The following is a 12,314-nucleotide window of genomic DNA, read 5'->3' on the forward strand; positions in this document are numbered from 1 at the left end:
GTCACATAAACTGTTGTATAATGTCAAACAATAATGTTGCTTTCTTTAACAACCACCATTATTTTTTATCATCATTTTTACTCTCTTCAATTACTTGCAACAAAAAACGACCAACTTGAGCTTCTATTGGCTAGTACTATCCTTGCACTTAAAGTAAAGCAAAATCATTGGTGCTATAATTATCTATTAGGAAAACTTTTGCTAAAAATTAACCGTCTACCTTACCTATATAGTGGTGGTTGTTTAAGTTGTTAGGATCAGCCAACTCCACCAACACCTAGCTTTTTCAATCAATCGCTTTTTTGTATATTTCTATGCTTATAATACTAAGGACTATCTCTTTCATGTTTTACATGGTCCTAGGATTATTTCTCTTGTGACATGGAATATATACAAAGTCCTACTCCTAGGAAGCTTGGCTTATTAGTAAGCTGGTTTATACTTTCAACATAATTTTTCATAACAAATAAGTAACCAGCTAAGTTAAGAAGGTATAGATGAGTACTGCTAGATTCATCAAGTGTGTTACTGTTGGAGATGGAGCTGTGGGGAAAACATGCATGCTTATTTCGTATACCAGTAACACTTTTCCTACGGTACGTACCACTAGATTTTGCGTACATTTCTTTTGTGTTTTCTTTTTTGTGATGAAACTAGGACTAGTCACGGGATCATTTACTCGGATACTCTTGGTCTTGTTGCATGCAAACACCTTAAAAGTAAGAGGAGGTTATGGAATTTCACCGCCAAAGTAATCCTGATGGAATTTCAACTCGTGACCTTAATGTACCAGTAGGCGAATACAATGGATGAAAATCTCTCTACATGCAGATTTTCAATGTTTTGCTTAAAAAAAATAATATTTATCAAAAAGTCCTTTATCTAGGCTTCCTTTTGTTACAGGATTATGTTCCAACAGTTTTTGACAACTTTAGTGCTAACGTGGTAGTGGATGGTAACACGGTGAACCTGGGCCTTTGGGATACTGCAGGTTGGTTCATCTTCTTCCGCTTAATTTTGTATGTCTTACATATACTTTAGATCATATACTTCAGGGGCGAAGCTATGTTGGGGTCTAAGAGGGTCCTGCAGCCCCAACATAGCTTTGAAGAAAATTAATGGTAATCAATGGTTATATCTTGTTTTATAGGTAAATTTAGCCTTCGTCAACAATCATGTTTAGAATTCTCTATTAAACTGGCCTGGCCCCTTTTCATAACCAAGTTTGGCTTCGCCCTTGATATACTTCCAATCATGATCAATTTCTTTGCTAAAGTTTTGTTTTTTTATTGTGAATTTCAGGACAGGAAGATTATAACCGGTTACGACCTTTAAGTTACAGAGGAGCTGATGTGTTTCTCTTATCCTTTTCTCTTATTAGTAAGGCTAGCTATGAGAATATCTTTAAGAAGGTATATTTTGCAATTTAGCATGCTATATCAGATGATAATAAACAGATTAATTGCATAATTGTAGACAAATCAGATACGCATTCCATATAATATTGTTAGTATTTCTCTCTTTTTACACAAAAAGGAGTACTAATGATCATTTTTAGACAGTTTGAGGTTAAAAAAGTGTACATTTACTACATATAGTAAAAAAGAGTTTAAACAAAAGTATAGTAATTTTTGCTGGAAAAACTTATGTTTGCTATTCTGATCCATGCACTCGATGGTGAACAGTGGATCCCTGAGCTGAAACACTACGCCCCAAATGTGCCAATTGTGCTGGTGGGAACCAAATTAGGTAATTTAAACACAACGACCTCTATATAAACTTTCCCTCTAAAAAAAAAAATCTCCGAGTTATTACTTGTAAGTTGTAACTGTACAATCAATGGGTTTGGAACAATGATATACAGATTTGAGAGGAGATCAACAATTCTTGAAAGACCATCCAGGGACAGCACCTATAACAACTTCTCAGGCAAGTTAAAACTTGTCATATACTCCCATAATCATATTATTATTAGGTGTATGTGTATATCAACAATAGGATAGCTCGATAATATCTTGTCTATTAGTCCCTCTATCTTTTTTTAGTTAGGACATTCACTTTTCTCGATATACCAAGTAAAAAATGTAAAAGGTAAATAGAATAAAAAAAGTAAAAAAAAGTGACAATGTAGAGAGAACAAGTGTTAAAGTATGAGATAAATGGTAGGTAAACCTATAATATAAGAAAAGGGTTAAATATTCCAATACGCCTAAATGGTAAGATGTGCCAACTAAAAAAATAGAGGGAGTCCATTCGTTGAACAGATTTATTGTTGCCATAACTCTGCATGATTTAAATATATAGGTGCCAAATTTTAAGTTTTGTACCCAAGATTTAAGAACGGAATTCATTGACATAAATTTTGACGATCCTGCTAACTGGTGCGAGTGTTCGATAAAAAAACTTATTTTTAATTTCTACAAAGTTTTTGTTAGATATTCGGGGATCTAAAAGTATGATTGTACGCCTATATAGCATTAGTTTCCCATAAATAACTGCTTCATTTACACACTATTAATTGAAAAGTTTTTACCACCAAGCAGGGTGAGGAGCTAAAGAAGATGATTGGGGCAGTTGTTTACATTGAATGTAGCGCCAAAACCCAACAGGTAAATGTTTGAACTTGTGATTAGTACTCATAGTGAACCCATATCAAATTACATTCATACAAAATCAAATTGTACCCGAAATTTAGAAGTTTCACTAAATTTGACCATAACTATATGGATTTAAATTTAGAAGTTTAACATTGATCTATCGGTTATTATTTTCGACAGACCTCAATATAAAGTTCGAAATTTATATCTTCACCTTCATTTTGAGAACATGGGCATATTTCTTTTCTACCCTTACAATTTTCCGTAGATGATGATGGATTTGGCTCTACTTGGTTGGGCTTTCATTTGGCCTACAAACGTACCACGAAAATACGGATGCTCCTCATCAATACCCAATTTCAGATCCAGTTGGACTTGTTCCAAAGTAGTGTGCGCAAACTACTTCATCCGTTTCGTTTTAAATGCAATAAAGGGTATTATTTGTGAGATATAAAATATTCATTTGTTGCATTTAAAACAAAACGGAAGAAGTATAAAAATCATGCAACTTTGAGAAAAATTGATGCTACCACGCAATGACGCAATTACCAATTTACCATCAACAACTATGAAAAGTTGCGTAGATTATTGACTAGACTAAGAACCTAATTGGAGAAAATAATAATAACTTTTTTAGATGTAAGCATAATGTAAAATTGTGAACTTATTTCATTCGATTTGATCGGAACTTATTTTTTCTGATTTGATACTAAAAAAATAAGGTGAATTAAACATAGCCTTCATTGACTTTTCATAATTTATAAATCTTTCCCTTTTTTGTTTTACAGCATTAAATTTCCTTTGTTATAACATTTCATGCATTTTGGTTTGTCAGAATGTGAAGGCTGTATTTGATGCTGCTATTAAGGTTGCATTAAGGCCACCAAAATTGAAGAAAAAGCTAGCAGGCCGGAAGTTCAAAGCATGCACGCTCCTTTGAAATATGGGTCATTGCTCGTATCTTGTTCTTCGCCTCTTGTAATAGTAAAGAAAAGAGCCAAACAAGCCATAATTTTGAAATATAGTTTTTCAGTAACATATATATGTAGTCAAAAGGGGGGGGTGGGGGTGTTAATGAGTAGAAAAATCAAGAAGTGCCAAAGCATGGCTCTAAGTATTGTAGTCCTTCACTAATGGAATTTATACACAATTATATTATATTTTCCTTTCATTAGTATCGCAAAACATGTTTGTAAAGAATCGGAACTATAAATTTGATCACTCTTTTTAAATGATGATAAACAGGATTATTGATTCTAGTACACATATTGGAGAAGACTCGAACAAGAATACTGATGGTAGATAATAATGTAGGTACTTATACTATCAAACATGACGAAAAACCTAAAAGGGGATTTGTGAATCTTAAACCAAACACTGTTTCTAGTGTCTTGAACCCCATTTTAATCTTGCGTGTGACATATTAAACCAAAATCTCAGTCACCGATTCTTGACTTGTTTTGAGAAACTAGAATACCCAAAAACCTAAAAGGGAATTTGTGCATCTTAAAACTAGATAAGATGATCAATGTGTAGATTAGGGCGTGTTAACAACCGAGACCGAATTTGACTAGGCTCGGCTCAGCTTGAAACATATTTAATAGGGCTCGACTCGAGCTGGAAGCTTATTGAGCTTAAAATATTGGGCTCGACTCGAGCTCGAGTCTAAAACTTGCAACTCGCCCCGAGTTTGTTAGGCTCGAAAATATCGAAATTCACATTCAACTAAAGCAAGTCCAAGGTTAGATTTTATGAGGCTCAAACGTTTGATTGTTCAAAGGCGCAATATTCAAACACTTAATAATTGAAAAGCACGAACGAATTGTAAGCCAACTTTAAGGAATCCCTAACTCAAATATCTCTTTTATAGAGCATTACACACACTCTCTTCACTCTAACCTTATATGCACGCTAAGTATGCGAATATCAAAGTTAAATTAATTGAACAAGTACATCTAGTAATAATAACAAAAAATTACTTACAAAGTATCGTGGAAGAAAAAAATTCGTAATGCAACAATGTAATGAGGAAGAAAATAGATATATGAAATGGCGTTATCTATTGTTGTATTTTCCTTCATTGCTATTTCTTGACCACACATTCCTCCACCAAGTCGAAGTGCAACACATAACTGACACTATAATGTTATGGATTAAGTTCTCCAATCATTGGATATACGTACCTCACAATCTCACTAATTATGGATACTTAAGTAGTTAAGTAATATCATCCATATGGCAAATTTGTAAAGTGCATTTCAATGTATAAGATGGATTGTAGTTTAAGCTAAATGAATACTGACGGAAATATTAGGTATATCAAGGCTACAATAAATTTTGTGATGGAGAAATCACCTAAAACAATTAAAGATGGAATTGGTATGTGATGCCATGGTTTAAAACCATTGCCTTAAAAACGAGATTCGGCCCGTCCAAGGTACAAAACGTTTTGGCCGATTCGTTCCCCAAGGTTAACATCACTCCCACATACTCATGTACTTGAGTGTGAGGGATTGGAGTCACACAAGTTCTTGCTCAAGATAGAATATAAGATAGGTGAATGGAATTCTTCACTCTTACATACTAGAGACCAAACACCTATTTATAAGGATACCTTATAACCAACAAGAGAAGGTTACAAGTACCATAAATCACAATAATAATTTATTACATAATATTGTAACCTCCATATTAATGTGAATTATTGCCATGTTTAAGGCTCATAAGTGAGGGTTACTAGTTGTTAGCAATTCAACTAGCCATAACACTTACAATGGAATCCTAAGAGATTGCCATTTAAGTTTTGTTAAATAAGGCTGTTAAAGCCATTATTCCAACAATCCCCCACAAATGGCTTTGAAAGCAATGAATACAGATTTGAGCAAGAGAAGAGATTAAACACTTAACAAGTGATATTACTTAAGTAATTTGAATCAAATGATTAGTGAAATTAGGCAACAACTTACAAGTCCTAGGAGTGAACATAAGTCTTGAACTCCCAAAACTCTTGATCAAAGAGTGAACGGATCTTGAACTCTAAGATTTAAGTTGAGACCCCCACAACACATGTTATTACTCTTAATATTGTATGAACTCCGCGATAAATCACATTGCGCTTTCAAATGGCCATGCGCTCTACCTTGGGTCTCATGAGTGCTCTAGAAAAACCGCCCAAGTTTCTCATAGGAGGTGGCCAAACCTTCACACTCACGTTGGTGAATCTATTAGTGCATCTCAACAGCACTAAAATCGAACAAAGTATCATGGGGTTAAGAAAGTTTCACATAACTTGTCAAATGCTTCTCATTATTAGCACCCCCACAATGATCATAGATTCTTTAAGAGCAATTTGCTCAACCTCATAAAAAGCGGTGACTCCATCAAGTCCATCTCATATAGGACCACCCATGTTTTGGGCTATGGATTCATTAAGAGTTTAAGAACTTAAACTCAACCATCATACAACGGTGGATCCCTCAAGTGCATCTCAAATAGCACCTACCACAAGGGGTATTAGATCCATTAAGAGTTCAATGACTCAAACCTTATATAAGCATTACATGTATGTATGCCATAGGGATAGGTAATGTAATGCTTATTACCATACCAAGTGGGCTCAAGCCTATCCCCCTCGACATCTCAATAATTTTTAAGGATCAAGATTTGTCCCAACTTCTTTCCATAGTACAAAGCTTTCCTTGCCATAAATTTCCATTAAGGAAAATACAACCACAATCAAGCATGGATTCTCAAACCAATGTGTTCACCTACAATGACACAAATGGTCAAAAAGTATTTTGGAAACCTGCTATTCTTTCCACCAAATTTAGAACACTAAATACAATAATGGGACAATTTATACAATCAACTCATTATATAATCTTCATTTTATAAACCATTTTATATATGATCCTTAAAATAACATAGCAACTTTAGTGAACTCTATCAAAACATTTGCATCACAAAAAACTCTAACACAAATACACAATAGATATATTGTAGGATGCAAATATATAACAATTGTACTTTCCTCTAACGTACATATAAAATATGAAGTAATCATAATTGTTCATAATAACTGTGAGAATAATTCAAACTCAAGTTATTCACACAAATAGCTATATCACATTAATATGTGATACAATACATAAATATTTCACAACTCAAATCATTCTCACATAAATGCTATGTAAAGCATTACAAAACTCATATCACATTCAAAGTCATTTTAGCATACTCACTCAAATCAACATCCTCTTGAGTTCTTTAATTTATTAAAAGAAAGATTCATGCTAAAATATATTTCACATACTCCGTAAATAAATTGACTTTGAATCTTCAATACCTTCTCAAAATAAGAAAAATGACATTGTTATGAAAAACCCAACATTGTTTTTTCTAAACCATGTCAAACACACACTATTAATTTTGAGAAGAACATTTGGTCTATTTTCATCTCACTATCAATCATTTGGTCTTTTAGTCAAATAAAACTTTTAAGTCCAACAACTAACTTTAACATCATAATATTTCCCCCACATTGGACGAAAACTGTTGAATTAAAAACCTTGGTAAGGTAACTAAACATCATCACTATAGACCAAAATTATTTAATGGCTTTAAAGAAATTTACCAAAAATAAGGATAAAAAGTCAACTTCCTTTAAGTCTCCAATGATCACACATGTTCACATACATCTAACGTGGACTTTAACTTCAAGAATTTGAACCACAATAATAACTCATTACAATTAAATTTGTAACGTTAGAAATTAATGTGGAATATTCACTAAGTATTAAATGTCACCATGTATAAAGAACATATTGTTTAATACTCAACCAAAGACATTAAGAGAGAATACCATAGTCCAAGAGACTCAAAATAGCTCATTGCTAGTACTAACTCATCCCCACGTTGCTCACACTAACAATTATAAGTATTACTCGTCAAATACTAAACCATGGGGAAAATTATACATTTTATATGTAAATTTCGAGTTTGACGATAAATTATTAGAGCGAGAACTTCCCTAAATTTGTGGGAGTTGGTTTAGTAAACCATATGTACTTGATCACTTCTCTTTACATCTCCGCTCTTTAAAAAAGTGTGGCACTAATTCACTAAGTAAAGACGTAATTGATGTGAACTTGTGCGATATGACTTTATCATTCACCAACAATTTATTCATTCATACATATATAAACATACATCACTTGCTATGTCTCTTGCCACAACTCATGTAATAAGATAACTACTCGACCATGTAATAATAAGAATCAAACACATCACAAGAGTGAAAATAAATATTTGCAAAGGTAAATCACACAAACATGAAAGCAAAGCTTTCCACCATTCAATTACCCATTTCAGCAAAATATACCATACTTATTAAATTATAAAATAGTAAAGTTCTTCCACAAGTATTTTGCTGAATTGATTACTAAGTATAGAGACTAATGCCATCAAAGGACATATATAATTTACTCTCAAATATCATGATCTATCAAATGATGAGCAATAGTTTAGAGGAAAACTTAGCTTTTCGGAGGGACACTTAACGTTGCCAAGTATGAATTATCATTTGGTACGCATGAATCCACAAATACATGCCGCTACCCTTCCAACATCTTTGATGGGTCACCAACTGAGGATCAATGAAACCAAATATCTTGAACCATCTAGGCCAATTATTCTCCGTCCCCGCAATTTCTTACGCAACTTTTCTAAAGGATTTATTCTAATCTCCACCATATCATTTTTAGCCTTGATAGAGAATCTCGTTTTTAAATTGACGGAAATATTAGGTATATCAAGGCTACAATAAATTTTGTGATGGAGAAATCACCTAAAACAATTAAAGATGGAATTGGTATGTGATGCCATGGTTTAAAACCATTGCCTTAAAAACGAGATTCGGCCCGTCCAAGGTACAAAACGTTTTGGCCGATTCGTTCCCCAACGTTAACATCACTCCCACATATTCATGTACTTGAGTGTGAGGGATTGGAGTCACACAAGTTCTTGATCAAGATAGAATATAAGATGGGTGAATGGAATTCTTCACTCTTACATACTAGAGACCAAACACCTATTTATAAGGATACCTTATAACCAACAAGAGAAGGTTACAAGTACCATAAATCACAATAATAATTTATTACATAATATTGTAACCTCCATATTAATGTGAATTATTGCCATGTTTAAGGCTCATAAGTGGGGGTTACTAGTTGTTAGCAATTCAACTAGCCATAACACTTACAATGGAATCCTAAGAGATTACCATTTAAGTTTTGTTAAATAAGGCTTTTAAAGCCATTATTCCAACAAATACATCTCAAATCCCAGTACGAAGCTCAATTTGTTCATAAAGTTCGGTAAAGTAATATATGACATCACTTATATATTCTCTTTTTTTTGGAGGATATAATAGAGCTATGGCAATCCTCATATGATCCTAATCTTCTCCACATAATATATGGTTAGCACAGTTACTTATGTTACTCGAACTATTAATTTTACCTCAAGTAATCGGGCCAGATTGTTGGGATTTCGTCAAGAATATAGACAGTTTGACACTTCATTTTAGGCCAAAATCATTAACTTTTTTTATTAAATAGTTGAGTAGGACAATTTAGACTCACCAACATCTCATGCGAGAAATGCCACAAAATGGAATCATAAGCCTTCATAATATTAATGTTTGCATTAAACACTTAAGCATACCAGTTCTTTTGTTAACTTTATTAACCTAATCTTGATAAATTAGAATACATATACCATCGGTCTATTAAACAGAAAGGCTCCTTAATGGGAAGATATACTATTTGACAAAACCATTTTAACTTTTCTTGCATAACAATTTTCAAACACACTTATAATAAGAAGATGTTATAACGGGTTGGGGAGAACACAAGGGAGAGAAACCCGGAAGCCCACAAACCAGAGCCCACAGCGAGGTTCCATCCTAAAACCAATTGGCAATAGGAGGAGTTTGCCATTTGGGTTATAAACTGAAAGCTCTTTACTTACTTTTTCAATGTGGGACAAATACTACTCACACTTGCACCTAACAATCTCCCCCTCAAGTGTGAGCCTATACACTCCCCCTTGAACAGTTTCGCACCCAGAACCTACAGAGCTCAGCTCTAAGGCAAGGCGACACTCACAGACTGGCCTTAATGACATAAGACCCAACACAGACAGTGTCCCTATCAGATGGTGCGACAAGATCGAACCTGGCTTTGATACCACTTGTTATAACGGGTTGGGGAGAACACAAGGGAGAGAAACCCGGAAGCCCACAAACCAAAGCCCACAACGAGGTTCCATCCTAAAACCAATTGGCAATAGGAGGAGTAGCTCACTTGGGTTATAAACTGAAAGCTCTTTGCTTGCTTTAATATTGTTGGTATCTTTGCCTCTATCATATGAGAATTTGTTTGTTATAACGGACGTGAGAGAGAAACAAATAATGAATGCAAAAAACGATAAAAACAGATAACAGATTTACGTGGTTCACCAATTTGGCTACATCCACGGCAGAGAGTGGGAGAATATTTTATTATGTGAGGAAAAAACCAGATTACAGAGAGAAAATAGGCTAATTCGTAATCTAAAACCCTAAGATATAAATAACCTATTTATACCCACAACAGAAAATGCGTTTCCGCGTTATTTCCCGTCCGCCCGACCCGCGCCCGCCCGCAGCCAGCCATCCCCATTCACACGAAAGTTCTGCCCGCCCGCGGGGTCGACCCTGCGCCCGCGGGATTTCGGGCTGCTGCACATCGACGAATTCCTTCGCCCGCGGGTTTTCGAGCCTGCGCCCTCACAACTTTTCGCTTGTGCATTTCGACGAACATCTTCTAAGCACAACAATTCAAGGCATCTTTTACAAATCTCCACCTTGACTTGAATTCTCTCACAATAACCAGAAAACCAGATGCATTGATCACAACGCCCAGAATCTCCCAAATACCAGATTTGTCCCAACAGACAACCAGACCAGATTAGTCCCTAAGGACCCCAGAATTGCCCCCATATGAGTCTCACCCAATCTCGCCAAGATCGCTGACCACTCATCATGAACGACCCGGTCTCACAGCCTATGAGACCCATGTTGCGCATTCACCCAAAGCCCAACTTATTACCCGTCGGAAATCAAATCGTCTTCACTGAACCGCAAACACACTAGCTCCACCTTAATCAAGACGAGCCAGTACCCTGCTAGTTGCTCCAGTAACGCCCGCATCTTGATCTGCCACAGACTAAAACTATTTCTCCCAGTAAATTTATTGATTTTGACATTCACCCTAGACATCTTTCTCACACAGATCGAACACCAAAGCTCTTGATACCAGTTTGTTATAACGGACGTGCGTGAAAGAGAAACAAATAATGAATGCAAAAAGCGATAAAAACAGATAACAGATTTACGTGGTTCACCAATTTGGCTACATCCACGGCAGAGAGAGGGAAAATATTTTATTATGTGAGGAAAAAACCAGATTACAGAGAGAAAATAGGCTAATTCGTCGTTTAAAACCCTAAGATATAAATAACATATTTATACCCACAACAGAAAACGCGTTTCCGCGTTATTTCCCGTCCGCCCGACCCGCGCCCGCAGCCAGCCATCCCCATTCACACGAAAGTTCAGCCCGCCCGCGGGGTCGACCCTGCGCCCGCGAGATTTCGGGCTGCTGCACATCAACGAATTCCTTCGCCCGCGGGTTTTCGAGCCTGCGCCCTCACAACTTTTCTCTTGTGCATTTCGACGAACATCTTCTAAGCACAACAATTCAAGACATCTTTTACAGAAGACATTTACGAACCATATGGATCTTAGCAAAGAATCAATACCCGTCATAAGACCTTAGAAATCCCTGATAGTATCTCAAAAAGGACATCAACAAATATTATTTGTTAATTATTATTACGACCATTTATCATACTATATACAAAACATTTTGCTAGAGTTATTGTCCGCAAGTAAAAACCCATGTGATATATATGATCCTCCAACATATCTACTATGGTAAGACATCTTGTTTACTGAACCCATTTCTCTGCTTGCTTGCACGTATCAAGAGCTAACAAGATTGATCAAATCGGCAAATCCCTAGGAGGTAGTGCAATATCTGCAGCTCTTTTCATCTCAAGTTTGGTAATTCTCATCTCATTTGGACCAAACAGGAGTATATAACATCCCTTCATTTGTCAGCTTATTGTTCTATTTGATAAGACTATAGAACTGATTAGATATAAGAGATATAAGTTGTAGGAGTAACATTCTGCGGTTGAGTGATGTAGCCTGTTTTACGTGCTTACTACTAAGAACAGTATGTCTAAAAGTTCTTTTGACAAAAAAATTGAGATTGACTATTGTATTTATAGAATGTAAATGCATTTAAAGCTCCAAATAAAATAAGAAAATAAAGAAACTTGATTGATAGATGGGTAGAGTGGGGTGAGTGATGGGGATCTATCGGTATAAAAATTGAGATAGCATAGCACTGCAAAGCTAAAATAAATTATAGAAATGAAAATGAAATTATTCCTTCTCTCTGCGTCACGTTTAGTTACTGTTTTGCATGAACCGTCACGTTTCAAAACCATCATTTATGGTCATGCCTCCACCACGTCCCCTCACCTCTCATAAAATGAATATTTGTTTTGGATGAACTCAAGAACAACCGAAAATGCATTAAATAC

The 12,314-nt window shown here is 35.3% G+C and overlaps 1 protein-coding gene across 2 annotated transcripts; it reads left to right on the forward strand.

The window, feature by feature from the left end:
- Nucleotides 1–269: 269 nt before the first annotated feature.
- Nucleotides 270–3,768, forward strand: LOC104900599 (rac-like GTP-binding protein RAC13). 2 transcript variants are annotated; one of them, XM_010688063.4, is made up of 7 exons: nucleotides 270–596; nucleotides 904–991; nucleotides 1,303–1,412; nucleotides 1,686–1,749; nucleotides 1,865–1,929; nucleotides 2,544–2,609; nucleotides 3,433–3,768. In XM_010688063.4, exons 1-7 carry the CDS (start codon nucleotides 498–500, stop codon nucleotides 3,535–3,537), a joined length of 597 nt encoding a protein of 198 aa, XP_010686365.2. In that variant the 5' UTR covers nucleotides 270–497; the 3' UTR covers nucleotides 3,538–3,768. The 2 variants fall into 2 exon arrangements, with proteins under 2 accessions (XP_010686365.2, XP_010686366.2); XM_010688064.4 differs by lacking the exon at nucleotides 2,544–2,609.
- Nucleotides 3,769–12,314: the final 8,546 nt, after the last annotated feature.

Source organism: Beta vulgaris, chromosome 8 (assembly GCF_026745355.1).
Source record: "Beta vulgaris subsp. vulgaris cultivar EL10 chromosome 8, EL10.2, whole genome shotgun sequence".
In the NCBI taxonomy this organism is placed as follows: Eukaryota; Viridiplantae; Streptophyta; class Magnoliopsida; order Caryophyllales; family Amaranthaceae; genus Beta; species Beta vulgaris.